This window comes from Peromyscus maniculatus, chromosome 6 (assembly GCF_049852395.1).
Source record: "Peromyscus maniculatus bairdii isolate BWxNUB_F1_BW_parent chromosome 6, HU_Pman_BW_mat_3.1, whole genome shotgun sequence".
Classification (NCBI taxonomy): domain Eukaryota; kingdom Metazoa; phylum Chordata; class Mammalia; order Rodentia; family Cricetidae; genus Peromyscus; species Peromyscus maniculatus.
Genome location: NC_134857.1, coordinates 67505109 through 67524010, shown reverse-complemented (window position 1 = coordinate 67524010; position 18902 = coordinate 67505109). Strand labels below are relative to the sequence as shown.

The window sequence follows — 18902 nt, the reverse complement described above, 5'->3', positions numbered from 1 at the left end:
GGTGACTCAAGATGTTAAACACATATATGTATATATGTATGTTTGTATGTATATGGTGCTTAACACCATATATGATATATGTGCACATCATATATGTATGTAAGCAGCTGCAGATATGTGACTCAAGGTGTTAAACACCAGAGAGACAGGAAATAGGATTGGCTGTGATGTGGACGGTGCTGGTTTGGCTAGGCTTCCTGAAAGAGGTTAAATTCACAAGGCTCAGAGGAGCCAACAGTTTTGGGTTGCAGAAGGAAATCCACTCCAGGTGTGTGCGTGCCTGTGGCTGTGGCTGGGGGTGGGGTGAGGCTTGGTAAAGCCTTAAGCACCTGGGTTCTTAGTGGACAGCTTCTGTAGGTTCTTGACCAGTAAGCCAGCTTACTGCTGCTGGAGAGGCTACGTTCCAGTGGAGGGAAGAAGGCAAGAATCCAAGATTGTAGAAAGGGCCCTTTTCACCCCTGAAGCTGGGAGGACGGAGGGATGCAGACAACTTTATAGATGTCCAGAGAAGGGAACCTCATAGCAGCAATTACTGTGCTGAATACCTACCCTGTTCCAGGATATCCATTCTGGAAGGGACCTTAGAGGTGATCTGGTCCCTGAGTTTGAAAACTGAAGGCCAGAAAAGAAATATGACCTGTTCAAAGCACACAGCTTACTCGGACCCAGCCTGGCTGTGAGACCTGACTGCTGACTTCTATTCCAGCAAAGGCCCTTTTATAGCTAAGTGCCACCCCACTGTTTTGTTTTGGGCTCAGTGTGTGTGTGTGTGTGTGTGTGTGTGTGTGTGTGTGTGTGTGTGCGTGTTTCTCCTAGGGTCTTATGTAGCCTTGGCTTCAAACTCACTACGTAGTCAAGGCTAACCTGAATTTCTGTCCTGCTTCTGTCTCCTGAGGGCTGGGATTTAAGGCATGTGCCAGCACACCCAGTTTATGTGGGACCGGAGATGGAACCCAGAGCTCCTTACACATCAGACAAGCACTCTGCCCACTGAGATGCGTTCCTAGCTCCACCTACTGCCTTTGGCTCCTGGAGCTGCTCTGGGGAGTGACCTTAACGTACCTCTGCATCCGGGCTGCAGATGCGCTCCCTCCTAAAAGCCAGGACCTGCCCGAGATCTTTCCTTTCTGCCGAAATCGAAGGCCCTGAGAAAAAGTGAACTGCTCCTACAATCTTAGACTTGGTGAGACAGTGCAGTAACTTGATGGAAGGGAGGGTCAAGGTTCAGGCAGGTTCTGCTCTCCCACCTATCCCCCGAGTTCGTTACTCTCCTTTGCCTCGTGTGAGGGTTTCTACGGGGCTTCTGCTAAAGTGCTGGGGGCCCAGCCGCCTCCCAGGCTCCGCCTTTCCAGGATCCCTGATCTAAATATGTTCCGCGTGGGTCAAGTAAGGATAAATCTTGAACCCAGAACGGGAGGGGCGGAGAAGAGTTGGTTGGGCTCACTCAATGATAGGGTTCCCAGGTGACTTCTAAAGTTCTTTTTGGTTTGGCCTGCAGCCATGAAGTGTTCCACCCAGATGCAAAATCCCTGGCCTGGAAGGTCATGCCATTTTCCTTTAATCTTGGAAAGGGCAAAAGCGCAAGTTGTGTCCACAGCGATTCTTTCTATAGCCCAACTGTCCTTTGGGATGCTGGAGAGTGTGGGAGAGTGCTGCCTTTCCATGGACTGTGCCATACTTTGCCATTTTGTTTCCAGAAAGAACCCCCTTTACCATCCTGTTAATGCAAACCTGTTGTTTCATTTTATTTATTTATTTATTTATTTATTTTTAAAGATTTATCTATTTATTTTATATACAATGTTCTGTCTGCATGTGTCCCTGCAGGCCAGAAGAGGGTACCAGATCTCATTACAGATGGTTGTGAGCCACCATGTGGGTGCTGGGAATTGAACTCAGGACCTCTGGAAGAGCAGCCAGTGCTCTTAACCTCTGAGCCATCTCTCCAGCCCCAAATCTGTTGTTTTAGACGTCCACAATATGTTTTCATTCTACTGTCAATTTTGCAGGCCTTCATAGAGCGCCAGGTATGGTTAGGTGCTGAGTAAACAGAGATGAACACAATGTGCTTACTGGCTTCCCAGGAGCTCACAGTTAAGTCACTTTTTAAGACCAACAACATTCATATCCAATATAGCAAAGAGATCGAATACATAGAAAGGCACTTTAGGGCAGAAGACAGGAGGTGGAATAATGAGAATGTCTTGTCCACCAGACAGGACCAACAATTGTCCCTTCTTTGAGTAGCAGACAGCTTGGCCGGATAGAGAGAGCAGAGCAGGAGAATCAGGAGACTACGTTGTCTTCTCCCATTGGCAACAGATGCTCCCTGTGGACTGTCTTAGTGACTTGTACATTGCTGTGACAAAACACCATGACCACGGCTGCTTATGAGAGAGGGAGTTTAACTGGGCTTCCGGAGAGTTCGAGTCTGTGATGGCGGAGTGAGAGCAGAGAGACAGGTGGCTGGAGCAGCAGCCGAGAGCTCACATCTGGATCCACAAGCAGGAGGCAGAGGGGGAACGGTGCGAATGGCCTGAGTATTTTGAAACCTCAAAGCCCACCCCAGAGACACACTTCCTCCAACAAGGCCACACCTCCCAATCCTTCCCAAACAGTCCTACCAGTTGGGGACCAATTATTCGGACATAGGAGTCTATGGGGGTCATTTTCTTTGAAACCACCGCATCTATGTATGTAACTGCTCTGGCACTCAGGGTCTTAGGTGCAGATAAAGATGGAAGGAAATAATTCCTTAGATCTCTTCCATATTTGGGGTCAGGTCAGTTGGAAGCCTTCTTGAAAGGAGTGCAATTTCAGAAAATGGAAAAGAGATGCTTGAGTTATACCGCTAGGAAAGATACCCCTCCCTTTAACAGCATCTGGGGAGAAGGAGCGTGGAGTAAAAGGAAGCAGAGAACAGAGACAGGGGCCTAGAGCCTGCGTTGTAAGAAATGCTGGAGCCCCTGAGGGTGACTGTGGCAAGGCCTTCAGCTCCAGCTATGGGAAACCGTACATGAAAGCTGCACTGGGCGGTGTTGGAACACATCTTTAATCCCAGCACTCGGGAGGCAGCGACAGGTGGATCTCTGTGAGTTCGAGGCCAGCCCGGTCTACAAAGTGAGTTTCAGGACAGCCAGAGCTGTTACACAGAGAAACCCTGTCTCAAAAACAAAAACAAAAAAGGGAAGAAAAAACAAAGTAAAGAAAAAAAGAAAACCGTACATGGAAATGGAAGTTTTCAGAGGAGGACTGAAGAAGGAGGCAGGCTGGGAGACAGGTCAGACGTTCCCCCTGTGACAAGCTCCCTCCCTTCGGCTCCACTGGCTTCAGGATTCAAACTGGAGGTAGTGTAGCTAAATGAAGCTAAGAGATTCAGAAGGTGGACTTTCTTGCCCTAACAAGAAGAAGCCATCCCAACAAGGTCCTCCCTTTAGACTTCCTTAACAACAGATGTGGCAGCCTAGGTGTGGCTCTACACAAAGCCTGTGGCGCTGCCTCCGTGTGGAAACAGCATCCTTGAGGGGCGTCTCCTTAACCACGACTCTCTGAACTTAAAATTGTCGCTGGGCTTCCTGTTCAGTGCTAGCAAGTGGCACTTGGGCTGCACTAATGATAGCCTTGCCCTCCTGGGGTTTCCCAAGCTGTCTCACCAAGACAGAACTGTGCACAAACACAGGTGGAAGCATGGAGGAAGGTGGGTGTGTGGATAAGAGCAGGAAGGGAGGAAACAGGAAGACAGGGAAAGTGGAGAAGAGAACACCACCAATGAAGGAGAGTTAGGTGGGGCTGGAAGGAGGGGGGTGTGGACCAGGACTGCAGAAAAGGAAAGGAGGCAGGGCAGACAGGGTCTGTGGTTAACCATGACGGTAGGGCGCACAAGGTCCTCACCAGGACTCTCTGGAAGCAGACTCACACTTAACCTGGCTGCTATGACAGAAGGGTGCGCTAATTTGCTTGGACCTTGGGGCCCTTAACATTCACTTGAGGGGAAAAGGAAATGGCTGCCATCAGGGCTTTCTTCTCCAGCACCTCTGTGGTGGTCCCCTTCTCTGTGTCTGCTCCCTGTTCTGAGCTCTCTGGCTGACCCATCGAGGTCCCGCGGAGTATGGGAAGGTGCTTTGGAGGTGCTGTTCCGTGAAGGGTTTACAAGCCAGTTCAAGTGCGTGAGAAATGGAAGACAACACACCTTGAGAGCTGGGAAGAGATGAGACCAAAATGGGGCAGAACATGAGTTTTCAAGTCAGATGAACTTGATTATAACCATCCGCTGGGTCTTGAGTACATTCCCGCGTGTTGTTTTCCTCATGCACTAGCCATGTGTTGGTGGCACCTTCCTAAGCGATGTTAATTCACCAACCTTCATAGTGATTTTAGGAGATTTTATTTTTAATTAGCCCCATTACACAAAAGGTATCCAACACACAGAGAGAAGTTAAGCCACTTATCCAAAGTCACAGACAGGATGTGACGGAACAGTGGGTTTAGAATCAGACTGCCTGGTGGTTTGCTTGTTGGTTTCTCAGAAAGTATAGAGCTCTTGGATGGCAGGACCAGCTGGCAGGTTGGTGTACAGTAGGTCCTCTCAGAGCAAGGCAGGAAATGCTGAGTTAGCACGTGGGTAGCGTGACTAGGAAGCTCTGAGCAGCAGAAATCGGGTCTCATTAGAATGTCTAGAGGAGGCGCCACCTTCAGGGTAAGTTAAAAAATAGGATCTCAGTCTTTGGGACAGGGCTGGGGAAGCCCCACGGAGTAGTCTAGAAACTTCAGCAAAGACCAGTACTCCGCTCTCACCCCCTCCACCCCCCCATCCCCCCTACCCCCTACTCCCCACCCCCCCCACCCCCGTGAACTATCAGGAGGGCTAATGCTATTTCTGTTATTCCCATCCCACCTATCTACTCCATAGTCCCCAAGGTGGGGCCCACTCACTTCTGCCACCAGGCTCGAAACGTTCCAGATGGACTGACTGTTTGTTCTGTCTGCTCTGTCTTTCTCCACCTCTGATCCTTGACCATCACTTCCTATAAAACCAGTTTATAAAACTCACCCTAGCCCCAAGCCGTGACTTGGTTGGCCTCGTCTGCCTGCTCAAGGTCCCCTGGATCCTCCGAGTGAACGGCACGGTGATTGTTCTAACTGGTCTGTTATTTCCGCCTACCTAATGCTGGAGTGGCTGGCGGTGGTGGCGGTGGCGGTATTGGTGGCTGTGGCAGTATGGAGCTGTATGAAGTGCTCCTTCCGGAATTTAGGAAGAACTTGGGCTGTTCCTTTCGTCTTTAGTTGCTCCCAAAGCTGGGTGCAGCAAGCTCTAGGACTCTCTCTAGTTTATTCCTCCCATTCGCTGATGCACCAGGCTTTAGGGAAGGCACAGTGACCATGCTGAGCGAAGTAGTTTCCGAGGCTGGGGACACAAAACCCAGGAGGCATTTTCCTGTTGGAAGTTTGGGGACTAGTATCTTAGGGGTTTGCCCACTTACTATTTTTTAAATTTATTTTTCTCCTTTTTTATTTTTGGCTGGATATCAAACCCAAGGGCTTGTGTGTGCTAGGCAAGTACTATGATAGTAATATGTATCCTTAGTGTCTCCTCTTTTTTTTTTTTAAGTAATTGATACATAATGATTTTCCCTTTAGTAAGGAGTTCATAGTTCTATGTTTAATTTTCACTACAACCCTATGAGTAGATATTATCTCCGTCTTCCAGTAGGTAAACACATGACAGAGAGGCCAGCTGCTGACCCTGACCTTCTCCAAGCATAAGTGTGTGTTTTACTGTATGGCACTGTAAACTTACCCTGCCCAGAGGCTTTGCTTCCATTTAAGTTAAAAACGAATGATATTTATCTTGGTGTTATTGGCACAAGGCTTTATTAAGCACATAACTGTGTCTGGCTCAGTGTGGGACATGAGAAGATACACCTTTGCCTGCCTTGGGCTGTAGTCCAAGCCAGAGGCATTGACATGGATTGGCTGTATAGGGCAGTAGGCAGCAGAATTAAAGGAAGGATCTACTATATCTTCAAGACTGTGTGAGGCAAGTTGCTGGGTTTGTCTCCATACCGCCAGACCACGGGACGACATTTTCTTTTTCTTTTTAAATATTTATCTATTTATTTTATGTATGTGAGCGACTTGTATTCACATACACCAGAAGAGGGCATCAGAGTCCACTGCAGATGGTTGTGAGCCGCCATGTGGGTGCTGGGAATTGAACTCAGGGCCTCTGGAAGAGCAGTCAGTGCTTTTAACCTCTGAGCCCAACAGGACAACTTTTTAAATAGCCATTCTAATTCTCCCTCTCTCTTTCTATAAGAAGAAGAAGAAAAGCTGCCACCATCCTCCCCAAGTGCGTATACACATAAATGCTTTCTTAAGTATGTGTATATATAATTTTTAAACAATTTTCTTTGGGCAGCCAGTGGACAGTTGAATTGGTTGTAAGGCAAATAGTTACAGGAGTTCTATGTTTAGATAACTATGGGGAAAGTTTCAGCCCCCCCCCCACATAAACACACCGGTAGCAATATAGTGAAATCTATTCTTCAACATATACCATTTTCATCTCTTACCATTGAGCTTTTAAGATAGACTAGGCATCTATAATTAATGTAGGGAGGTGTGAGATTGCGGCTCTGAAATCAGAAAGATAAGAATTTTAATCCTAGACCATCGAATATTTAGTCACATAGCTGACACTGGCCGACTTATCGGAGTGTGCTCAGTCTCCGTGCCTCATATGCAGTTGGGAAAATTATCTCTACCGCGCAGAACTGCCCAGAGCATTGAGGGAGATTATATGTGTAAAAATGTGTAACCTGAGGGCTGAAGTATTCTTGTGAGATTTTTAATTTATATTTTCAGGAGTTAATGCACACGGGTACAAAAATTTTCAAGCGCAGACTGATGAGCTGTGAAAACAGGTCCTGTTCTGTATCGTCTTTTGGCCACTGTTTCTTACAATATGTTTATGCATATTGGACCTCAACAAATCCTCCTGTGTTGGGAAAAGCGTGGTTTATGAATCTTCTTTTTCAGGCATAAAATAGAAGCCTGGGCAGGGTAAACAGGTCACCAGAGGTCACTCAGATGAACACTTAGAACCCAGAGTAGAAAGAAAGCATGGTTAAAGATAAACCCCACATTGCTGAATCTTACAGGAGGGCCATAGGCCCCTCTGACAGTCCTTTGAGTGCCATGGGCCACTCTCCATCTTCACTTTAAACTCTTACTATGATTTTAAAATGAATAGAATTTGTAATTATAATTTTACAATATTTTAATATGTATTTTTAAAAAAGTTACGCCGACTCGTGTGTGTCTATGTGTGGATATGTGCATGTGAGTGCAGATGCCTGCAAGGGTCAAAAGAAGGCATCAGATTTCCTGCAGCTGGAGTTATAGAGTTATAGGTGGTTGGGAGTTGCCTGACATGGGTCCTGGAAACTGAACTCGGGTCCTCTGGAAGAGTAATATATACTCTTAACCGCTGGGCCGTCTCTCTAGCCCTGGACGCTTAGATAGTTGATTTTATGGTGATTTTTAGATGAGTTCTTTATCACTAGGGGCTGGAGTTCACACCTTAATGCCTTCTTTGCATTCATCCCCAGCAGGGCTTTAGGAATGCCTCTGGAGAGCAACAGCACATGTCTAATGAGCTGCCAATCAAGCCTGCTCCCCGAGAAGCCCAGGTTTCTGAGTCAGAAGATGTGGGCGCCACACTTAGCCATCGCTTATCTTATCTCTGTGACTTTGGGTGAGTTCCTCGATTTCTCTGAGTCTTTGCCTGTGAGATAGTGTTGGTGTTCTTTGCTTCCCTGGACTCCTGAACTAACATTTATAGAGAGTGTTCCAAATGGTGCAGTCATAAACAAATCTATGATATTATTTCTCTCTGAGAAGCCTGGGGAGGCTGAGGAATCCAGGAAGAAGAGGATTTATCCTTGGAATTATATTCTGCAGCTCAGAGAGTACCCCTTCCCTGGGTTCAGCTTCCAGAATCAAGGTCCCCAGCCGTGAGTGTGGGTGCCGACTCATGGACTATCCATTCCCCTGGCTGATCTCAGCCCCATTTGCTTCTTCCAGTCCAAAGGGAGCAATAATGCCATTATGAAGACATGTCTCATTAAGACATCTCTAAGATAGAGCCGGCAAACAGCTCTGTAGACTCTAGGTTGTTGCCTGGGAAAGCTTCTCCTCCCTTCCCCCATTCATTAATGAAGATGGGAGGTTTTATTCCCCCCCAACAAAAGTGTTAATTAGACATTGCTCTGAATAGGGATATTACACAAATGAATTAAACTTAAATCAATCAGCAATCCAGCTCTGTGCTCCAGGTCCCCTGAATGAGAAGGGAATTGAAGGCTGTAATGGGGAACAGGTGGTGGGGTGTCTTCCCTAATGTAGAATGAGAAGGACGAAGCTTCCCTCCGTTTCCAGCACCATTTTTCAGGCAGATGCCTTTATTCTTCCATTTCTTTGCCTTCTTGCTTCCTTCCCTTTGTTCTGTTCTCCTTCCCACCATGTGCACACATGCACACAAATGTCCTTGAGGTCTTGAGAGCTCAGATTCAATTTTTGTAACTGAAGTTGGTCTAGATTTACTAGTGGTACTTCCTGGGCACCTTACTGGGCCCAGGGTTGATGTGTCAATCAGGAGACACCAAGTGTAATTGCACCCTACCCTCACCTTTCCTTGGGAGCCACTAGTTTTCCCATCAGAAAACGGTGCCTATCTTGCAGGTGTAGAGCAGGGAGGGATGCCTGTACAATGAGTCTGAATGGTTGGGTGACTTCTGGAATCTTTGTGAACTTGGAATACTGATCATCCCTTGTGCATTGAATGCGAAAACATGGAGGAAAAAATTTCGTTCCTGTCTTTTGAGGATACCCAGTGAATTATGAAGGAGAGGGGCCAGTGTGATGGTGCAACAGGGAAAGGCACTTATTACCAAGCCCGATAACCTGAGTTTCCTCCCTAGAACCCACCCACATGGAGGAAGGAGAGAATCAACTCCTGAAAAACTTGTCTTCTGTTCACATGGGCACTGTGGCAGGTGTTTGCACACATGTGTAATGCATAGATAGATAGATAGATAGATAGATAGATAGATAGATAGATAGATAAATGTAAAAAATTAAAATCTAAATTGAAAAATCCATATAAACATACAAATGAGCCAGGTGTGTTGGCACATACCTATAACCCTAACACTGTTGGCCGAGGCAGGAAGATTGCCTGAATTCAAAGCCAGTCTGGGCTACATAAGCAAGACTTCTCCAACACACACATTATGAACACCTCACATACATCACATATTTACCACACATGAACTCCACATATGCCACATACAATATGTACCATACACACACATATGCAAAACACATGAACACGAGATAGGACAAAAATTAAGTATTAGGTATTTGGTATGTAACGGGGGACAGGTCCTTTGGGAACTATTGAGAAGTTGGACCAAGGATTCTGTTGCTCTGAGAAGGGGGGCCAGTTAGGGGCAAGAAAAGCAGAGAAACAATGATGAGTTGGGCCACCAGGATTGTGCCAGGTAGAGGGTCTGTCTATGTGCTTCTATCTGGCACAGAGGAGAGTCTGAATAAATGCATTAAGCAGCACTTCCTTCATTTTTTGTAACGATTGATTGATTGATTGATTGATGTAAAGGTTTTATTTATTTACTCTCTCATACACACACAAACTATGTGTGAGTATGTGCACGTGTAAGTGCGGCTACTGGGGGATGCCCGAAGAGGATGTTGGATCCCAGGGAGCTGAAGCCAGCTCTCTGACATGGGCACTAGGAACTGAACTGAAGGGCAGTCCCCTGCAAGAGTAGCAAGTACTCTCTGAGTGAGCCATCTCTCGAGCCCCACCTCCTTCTCTTAGGAGGGACAGCTTGCAGTTCCGGGCCAGGCAGGAGCTTTGGGGTGCTGGTTTGCCTGCTCTTAGAAGCTCATTTTTGTGGCTCTCTTGTCAGCAGCCCATCAGGAAGTTGTTCCAGCCTTCTCTCGAGTTCTGCCACTGCAGTCCTCTCTCCTGTCAGCTCTTCACTACGCCACTGAGTTCTTTTTTTTTTTTTTTGTAGCCTGTCCTGGATCTTGCTCTGTAGACCTAGCCGACCTTGAACTCACAGAGATTCGCCTGGCTCTGCCTCCCTCCCGAGTGCTAGGATTAAAGGCGTGCGCCACCACCGCCCGGTAGCATTGAGTTCTCGCTCAGAGAGAGATGACCATCTTCTTCATTCTGTGCTTGGTTTGTTTTGGTGTCCAGTATTGGAGACTGAAGCCAGGGCATCGTGCATACTAGCCACGTGTTGTACTACTGAGCTGAAGTCTCAGCTTCATCATTCTTCTTTTTATCTTAGCTGCCTCAGTTTCCTACAGACTCACCTTTCACACTTTCCAGGCTACTTCTATGTCCACCCAGGCACTTGGCCTTCTTCACATTGCAGAGGTTTTTAACTGGATCGTAGGCGTTGCCTCAGACTGAAAGGCTGTTCTCCTTGCTGTTTACCTAGCTCCTTTACTTTCCAGTGTGATCTGACAGGAAGAGAGTGTGTAGCAGTAGTGTTGATTTTTTCATTGCTATATCAAGATGCCTATGACTGAAAAGCATAGGGATTTTGGAGGGTTCAGTCCTTGATTGTCTGGCTCTGTTGCTTTGGGGCTTATGTCAAGGCAGTCTGTCCTAGCAGGAGCACATTTCGGAGGGAGCTGCTCATGTCCTGGGCGATAGGATGCAAATACAGTAGAAGAAGGGACCCTAGAATCCCAGTGTCCTCGCTCCCTAACCCACCTCTCTTCCAGTAGGTCCCATCTCCTCGATAGTCCTACAAACGAGCGAGCACACTTTGAATGCATGGGACGTTTCAGAGTCAAACTGTTGGGAGGAATCAGATGTGGGCTCTGGCGTATGGTCTCTGACCAGCAGTGAAAACTCAGGGAATTCATTGTGCGTCTCTGAGATTCAGCTGCCTAGGGCTGAGATTTCATGGCTCAAAATTAAAATGGATTTGAAAGTGATTTGTGAGTGCTTAGCTGTTCATCAGTGTAAGCAATTATTATTTCTTGCTATTTCTGTTCCTTTGGTGTTGAAGAACAGGGGGTCTTTGTGGATGGCCTACACCGTGGGCAGGTAGAGCAGACTTGGATAGGGTTTGGGCCTATCCAGATATGCTAGAAGACTATACATTTGTTTTCCATACCACATACAAAGAAATTCTTTTTATTTCATTAAAAAAAAAAATCAAAGCAGGCTGGATAGATGGCTCAGGCTGCTCTTCCACAGGACCCAGGTTCAATTCCCAGCACCAACATGGTGGCTCATAGCCGCCTTTCACTTCAGTTCCAGGGAATCCTTTGCCTTCTTCTGGCCTCCATAGGCATCAGGCATGCATGCAGCGCACCAACATTAATGCAGGCAAAGTATTCACACACATTTTAAAAAGGGAGTGGGATCAAGGCACGCTGGAGAAAGAAAACCAATACTTAAATTATGTGTATATTCTAGTTAATAAACACGGTGTGTGGGGGGGTATATGTGAATGTGTGTGTATGTGTGTGGTGTGTGTGTATGTGTGTATGTGGTGTGGTATATGTGAATGTGTGTGTATGTGTGTGCATGGTGGTTGTGCATATGTGTGGTGTGGTGTGTGTGCATGTGTTTGTGTGCATGTGTGTGGTGTTTATGTGTGTACTTTTATTTATTTATTTCTGCCTTTTTAAAAATTGCTTTTGCCTTTCCCTTCTTTTCCTTCCCTTCCTTTCTTCCTGGCTTGTGTCTGGTCCTAGGCCCTTAGAAATGAAGCGGTAACTTTCAGCAGCTGCCTGCCATTGTCTCCTGTCTAGGGCGCTCTTAAGCATCCTCCTGATGGGTCAATTACTTACCATTTGCCAGATTCTGTTTTTCTTTTAGAAGCAACCTGGGGAGAACAGCCGCCTCAGACTTAGCCTGAGGCCGTGTGCTTCGGAGAGAGGGAGGTCCAGATTATGATTGCTGCGGTGGCCACACCTGCACACACATGTCGTCACAGCAGAGCTTCAGACAGTCCTGCCATGGCATTTGTCCGCCACCAATGGAGAGAAGGGCTTGGGAATGATGTAAGAACCCGCCCTACAATGGAAACTGTAAGTGGGACTTGGACCAGTAGGGAGAAAGGAGAGAATTCAAGGGGAAGAGAATGAAGTTATGAGTTCCTTCTCTGTTCCCTGTAACAGGCCCTGCAGAATATTCTATTTGCCGTTGAACCATTTACTTTAATTCACATAGAGGTCTGCTAAACAGGAGTTAATGATCCTACTTTCTGGCTGAGCTAGAAGGTCTAGAGAAATGAGGATATAAATGAAATCCAAACCTGGGCCTCTGGCCATGGCTCTTTTTACCATGATCTCACAGGCTTTCATATGATCTTCACGATGAAGGAGCTAGACCATGTCCCTGCTAGATGGAGACCACTAATTGGATGTTTGGATGTCTTGTTTTATTCATTTGTTTGTTTTATTTTTAGATAGGGTTTCACTCTGTAGTCCAGTTTAACCTGGAACTCACTGTGAATCCCAGGCTGGCCTTGAGGTTATCTTCCTGCCTCAGCCTCTAAAATGCTGGGATTACATGTTTGTACCACTCTGTAGATCTTGTTCATAGCCCAGTCATTGGAGGGGCGTGCTCTTGCCCCTTAAGGAGTCATTTAGAAGCGAAAGCATCCTATAGAATTACACCAAACCGTGGGGTAGACTTGTGTGCTGACAAGTTTTCCAGTTAGCCTTCAAACCCTGACAGATTTGGATTCTGAGCCAAGATTCTGAGAGATGCTTCCCTGAAGCGCAGTCAGATCAAGGGATCCTAGGGATCCCAAGGATCCCAATAGCTTGCTTGTTTGTTTTTTTCCGATGTAGAAGGAACCTCGAGTCTTGGCTCTACACATTAGAGACTAAGAGTTACACATACTGCCCAGCAAACCCCCTGGAGCATAGACTCAGAGTGAGGGCTTGCAGGCTGCTCAGCCACTCATGCATTGTTCTAGGCATATTTTCTAGTGCAGCTGGTTTAGACCGGTGCTATAGATCAGAGAGTAGGCAGTTTAGGAGGTTTACGGAGCTACTCTGGGATGAAGACTACAAGGCTCCTTTACTGTATTAAAACTTACAGTACTCTAGCAGAAGAGGCATGCTTGATACTCAGCTAACAGCAGGCACTGGGCTGGATGTCCTGGATGGATGGATGGATGGATGGATGGATGGATGGATGGATGGGTGGTGAAGGGGTAGGTGAGTGAGAGCAGTCAGGGCAGGTTCCTGGAGCCCTCCAGATAGACAGGGTCTATGAGAAGGAAAATAGCAGACTCCGTGGAGGGGAATTCATGGGTTTTGGATGGTGTGAGTTGTCTAGGATAAAGCACAGTCCCTAAGATGAGGGGCTTGGTGGACCCTTTCGAGTCCTACCGACAGAGACTGGCATAATCTTGGTCAACCTATTTGGTGTGTGTGTGGGGGTCTTCCATTTTAGAGCAAGAAGCTGGCCTGGCAGGTGAGTAAGGTATGCCAGTAGCTGAGCGCATCCCTGTTCCCTGACTTCGAAGGGGAAAGAGGAGACGATTTGGGGTGGAGAACAAGCTGTCTACAGAAGACTCTGCAGGGGAGACCAAAGAGGACACCAAATGGGAGTGAGGGTGTCCAGCTCGTGGGCTGGGTGGCTGTTATCTGGCTGAGGCGCTCGGTAGATCTGCCTTAAACTACAGTGGGGCCTCTGCTAAGGTCTGATTTAGCTATGCCCTGGGGGACCCCCTGCATCTCTTGGCCATGGTGCCTGTCCTACCCCATGTAGCGACACTCAGAGAGCAGTTGCTAGTATTGGGCTAGCCTCAAACTTACAGCAATCTTCTTGCAAGCTGGGATCACAAGCGTGAGCCATCATTGATAGTAAAACGGCGGCGCTGTTTGGTGGCGCTGGTTACCAGCAGAAAAGTCACGGGCCACGGCAGAACCCAATGTTAGTTTTTAGAGCTTTATTAGGAGGGAAGGGGGGGGCAGGCCTGGTGGGGGAGGGAAGCAGGGGGAAGAGCAGAGCAGAGAGCAAACAGAGGCCAGGGGGGGTGGGGGGGGGAGGAGGTCTACGTCTGGCTTTTTAAGGCGGGGGATTATGTGACCACGCAGCGGGTAGGTACATAGTCGTCTGTGCCCGCTGATGACGTAAGACGTCAGACCCGGAGGAGTGAGGGCAGGATCCTAACAGTCATGCCCAGCTGGGGTCCTCCATTTGTGAACGTAGTTAGCCACCTTGCCTTCTCCAGGCATTGTAAACATGAGATGGATTTATTTTCATGAAATAGTTAGCAGAATGCCTGGTATACATTTATACAGTAAGTGACCATGGTTCTTGTCAGCCATCATGTCTCATCTCTCCTTTTCAACTCAGGATGTAGCCCTCTTCCAGGGAAGAAAGCATTACCCTCCCGTGGACTACACAGTGCTCCCCATCACATAGGTTCCCTTTGGGGTTCTCAGGTAGCACCTAGTCTCTGTCCCCAGACCTCTCCCCAGGGCCCAGAGTAGAGCCTAAGTACCTTAGAGTTGACCCCCTGCCACTTGAACTCAGCAGGAATCAAATCTACTCTGTCAGCTAGATCTAGAGCAGGACTGCCACGCCAGCCGCTGGTGGTGGCTCTAGCTGATGAGGGTGTGGCTCTGTGCCCACCAGGTTTCTCAGGAATCACTTCTCAGACTTGCCATCTCTCTGCCTGGGTCTGGGCAGGAAAAATTCTTGGGTCATGTGGAAGGGGCATTAAAGTAGATGGGTCCTTAGCTATGAGCACCAGGAAGGGCTTTTGTCTTGTTCACCAATTCAGAATCTAGAACCACGACACAGAGTAGGTCCTTCATGAATACTCCCCAGCCTAAGATAGAGAGGCAGTATCCCACTGACCGTAAAGAACTGCTTTTTAACAGTAGAGTTTACAAAAAGAAAGCGCTGCTTCATGAGGGAGTGAGCCCTGCAGTCAGGTTCAGGAGGAGCCTACAGGCCACATGCTGGACATGCTGGACATGCTGGACGGGGACTTCAGATTGGGAAGGGAGAGTGGGACAAGGTGACCTCCCTGTCATCCCGTCTGATGCTGAAGCGTCCTCTCCCCTCCCAAGCTCAGGCTGCCTGGTCTTGCATTATAAATGTTTGGGCTTTGCTGACAATGCCTGGATCTAGATTGCCTCGGAACTGTCTGTGAGAGTGGGAAGTGGAAACGCTTGGAAATCCTTTTACCTCTGCTGACCCCACAGCCTTGTTCTCATTTAGTTCTCTGTATCAAATTGCCAGCGGTAAAATCTCTGGATGCACATCATGTGCTGTCTGCTCTCTTTAAAGCCCCCTGTTCCCCCACGTGGCCAGTGGATGAGACGGTAGCATTGGCTTGTGACTGGGTCAGAAGATATGAGAGTCGCGAGGGCTAGATGGGATGAGGTGGCATGTTGGAGCCCGGCAAGCTGGGGCAGGGGGATAGGGACCCAGGAAAAGTGGGCCTCTGTATGGCAGTGTGCTCAGTTTCTACTCTGCCGCTGCACCCAGTCTTCAAGCTGGGCTGGGTTGCCCCCTCGGATCGTGAGTGATCCCTGATCACGGGCCTGGAGGAGAGACCCCATGGCTTAGCACGTTTCTTCCCTGCTCCTCCTCACTCCATGTGTAAATACGCCGAAGATGTAAAAGCTGCCTGGCCCTATGAGATATGAATTGCCTCTTTCAGGGCGTCCTTTCCAGATGGCCTAGAGGTTGCTACATGTGTTCGTGTACTGAGCTCTGAGGGAGGTCCCAGAGGCAGGGAATGAGTCTGGCTTGCTCTTGAGAGAGAAGTCTGTTTGTCACTTGTGGGTAATGTTGTTATGGGTTTTTTTTGGTTTGTTTTGATGTGTTTGGTTTCTGTTTTTTTGGCAACCATGCCATCTCCTCACGGCTGTTGATGTGCTTAAAAGCCGAGCTCCAAGAAGAGCGACAGTTGATGCTCAGGAGGTTCTCCTGCTGGGAGTATGGGACTGAGTCTCTCGGGCATGTTTTCCCTCTGGACGGTTCCTCTGCTCTTGCTCCGGTCTGGGCTGGGGGGGGGGGGGCTGATGTCATCCTCAAGGTCCTTCCTTCCTTCACTCACTCTTTTGCTCCCTTAACCAAGCTGACCCCTTCTGTAGGCCAGTTTCTTCTGAAGGGTGCAGCCTTCAGGCATAGAGGAAGATCTGGACTCCCGCCCTGCATCCGGCAGCAGGGACAGACACAAAATGGCCTGACAGTGTAGTGAAGCGTGCGTGGCCGGCCAACCTCCTCACAAGGGGAAGAAGTGAGGAGAATGGGAAAGAGGACCAGGGCCTGCAGAGGCTGCGGTCATGGCTCCAGCTTGTACTCATATGAAGACACACCTGAGCCTAGGTTTACTGGAATGGTAGTGTGCCGCACGACCAGCGTACGATGTTAAAGAAAGCATGCATGGGGTGAGGGCAGAGAAAGCGAGGACAACCTACCTCTCACAACCCTGAGAGCGGAGGGCAATCCACACCACCAGGAGCTCGTGACAGTGACCTGTGGCTCTTCCCCTGGGGAAAAAGACTCAGATGGGGTAGCGACCGAACAGGGTTGCCAGGTGACCTGTAGGTCAGAGGGTCCAGGCATGGGGTCAGGCTGACCTTTGTGCCCTCCTCTCCCCTCCCGTTTCCCGGGGAGGCAGGTAGACTATTGGCAATCTTTCACCTGGGCCCACAAGCTTGTCCATCACTCTCCTCTGTTACTTATGGCCTTGGCTTCCTCAGGTGAAGTAGGAGAGGTAGTTAAGAGACCAGGAGAGCTTATGGGATTGGAGCTCCCTAATAATCCCCATATCTTCATACCACTCTGCTGTTCACTGAATCCCTACTAAGAGCCAGTCTGTCTGTGTACTGCATACACTACAGTCTTCATCACTGGAAGCTGGGACAGTTTCCCGACTCTGTAGGGAAGGAGGTGGACAGCAGCCAGGTGGCACACAGGCAGGCGGCCTGCTTTGGCCTTTGCCCCTCTCTGTTCCTCTTGTCTTCTTCCTGTGAAGGACGGACCGCCTGTCTTGAGGGTAGGAGAGGAAGAATCAGACGCTGTATACATAACGGGGCTGTGAGAGTGAGTCACACTGGAGTATCTGGGGACAGAGCCTGCATGAAAAGTTTCTTGGGAATGTGGACGTGACACCGTATACCCTCCCGGGACTGGGAGAAGAGTAGGAAGGCTGAGGCCAGCCCCTCCCCCTCCCCTCCTCCAGTTCACCCCAGCCCCTCCCCCTCTCCTCCTCCAGTTCACCCCAGCCCCTCCCCCTCTCCTCCTCCAGTTCACCCCAGCCCTTTTCTTGGCCCCTTCTGTAAGCTCCCCTACCCCAGCTTTGTGGTCTTCACCCCCATTGGAATCAGATATGGCCTTTGTCTTTCTGCCTGGCTGCTCCCTTTCAGGGATAAAGGGCTCTGTGTCTGGGAATGTCGTGGCTTAGGGATGCCTGGGGCAGCTTGGAGACCTTTTCTCTGTATCACCTTCCTTGAGACTGGTGAGTGAGCCCCACGGAGGTAGAGAAAGCCTTTGCTTTTCCCGGGTCACAGCTCAGGGAGGAAAGGGGAGCAGAGCCGAAAAGGTGGCCCATGGAGAGGCCTGGGGAGTGGGATGGGTTGAGTGTCAACAGGGAACTGAAGGATAGCAGTGTGGGTTGGGCCTCCTGCTCCCTACGTGGTCCCACTCGGATCAGCCATGGACGACTGAGAGGACTCATGCCAGGTTGGGTGGTGGCTGTTCCTTTGGGTGCACCATGTGCTCCGTTCCACCAAGGGAAGGCTTAACTGTTTGCTAGCTTAATGTGATCTGAGAACCATGGTGTTGATGATAAAAGGGCTGGTGAAGTTTCATGTCCATTTATAATCATAATTATTACCAATAGCTTCGTCTACATAACATGTACAAGGCTAGGGACTTCATATACCGCAGTTCATCCAGTCTTTACTGCCATATGTTATAGATGAAAAAATACCAAGGCTCACACGAATTAACTGTATGTGTTCATAGTGCTAGCGCTGAGGCTTTGAGGCAATCCATCGGCATACTCTTTAAGTTTCTTTTCACCTTTACATTTCCATCAGTGCAATGGCATTAATGATATGAATTTTCATGGTGGGTATTAGGATTCACTGAGACAACTACATAAAACATTCCTTCAGGGGGCTGGAGAGATGGCTCAGAGGTTAAGAGCACTGACTGCTCTTCCAGAGGTCCTGAGTTCAGTTCCCAGCAACCACATGGTGGCTCACAACTGTCTGTAACGAGATCTGGTGCCCTCTTCTGGTCATACATGCTGTATACAAAATAAAATATCTTAAAAAAAATTCCTTCATAAGATTTGAACTCGAGAACAGGCAATGCTGCATCTAGATATAAGAAAGTAAGCAGTACAGACGTGGCCCCTCCCTGTGTACAAACACACCATGTCTGCAATACTTACGTTTCATATATGGGAGGCACAGTGTAAAGGCAGCTGCTCAAGGGTGGCAGAGCAGAAGGTAGCAGCCCACTTCTGCCTGCCTCAAGACCAAGGCTGAACTTCTGTAAAGTCCTCCCTGGGGAGGGGGTGGTCCTGGGCATTGTGCTGGGAGTCCACATCTAGAGATAGCTTCCACCTTTCTGGACACCCACCTTTCTTGTTGGTGTTTTGAGACAGGGTTTCTTTGTGGAATCCTGGCTGTCCTAGAACTAATGCTGTAGCCCAGGCTGGCCTCGAACTCACAGAGATCCGCCTGCCTCGGCCTCCAGAGTGCTGGGATTAAAGGTGTGTGCCACCACTGCCGCCTGTAGCAGGCTTTCTCTGAACCACCAAACTGCTCCCCAATCAAGACATGGAGACTTACCAATT

General features: G+C 48.5%; 1 protein-coding gene across 6 annotated transcripts in view; it reads left to right on the top strand.

The window, feature by feature from the left end:
* Kirrel1 (kirre like nephrin family adhesion molecule 1) overlaps positions 1-18902 on the top strand; it is a 93393-nt gene that overhangs the window by 26753 nt on the left and 47738 nt on the right. For 3 of the 6 annotated variants that reach the window (XM_015995329.3, XM_015995327.3, XM_076574349.1), the window contains exon 2: positions 7614-7756. The exons of 1 other annotated variant lie outside the window; for it this stretch is intronic. In XM_015995329.3, coding sequence (XP_015850815.1) covers positions 7624-7756 — 133 coding nt within the window. In that variant the 5' untranslated portion in view covers positions 7614-7623. Of the gene's footprint in view, positions 1-7610; positions 7757-18902 lie in introns of all 6 variants that reach the window. 2 more of the 6 variants (XM_042279237.2, XM_042279236.2) reach the window with 1 other exon arrangement.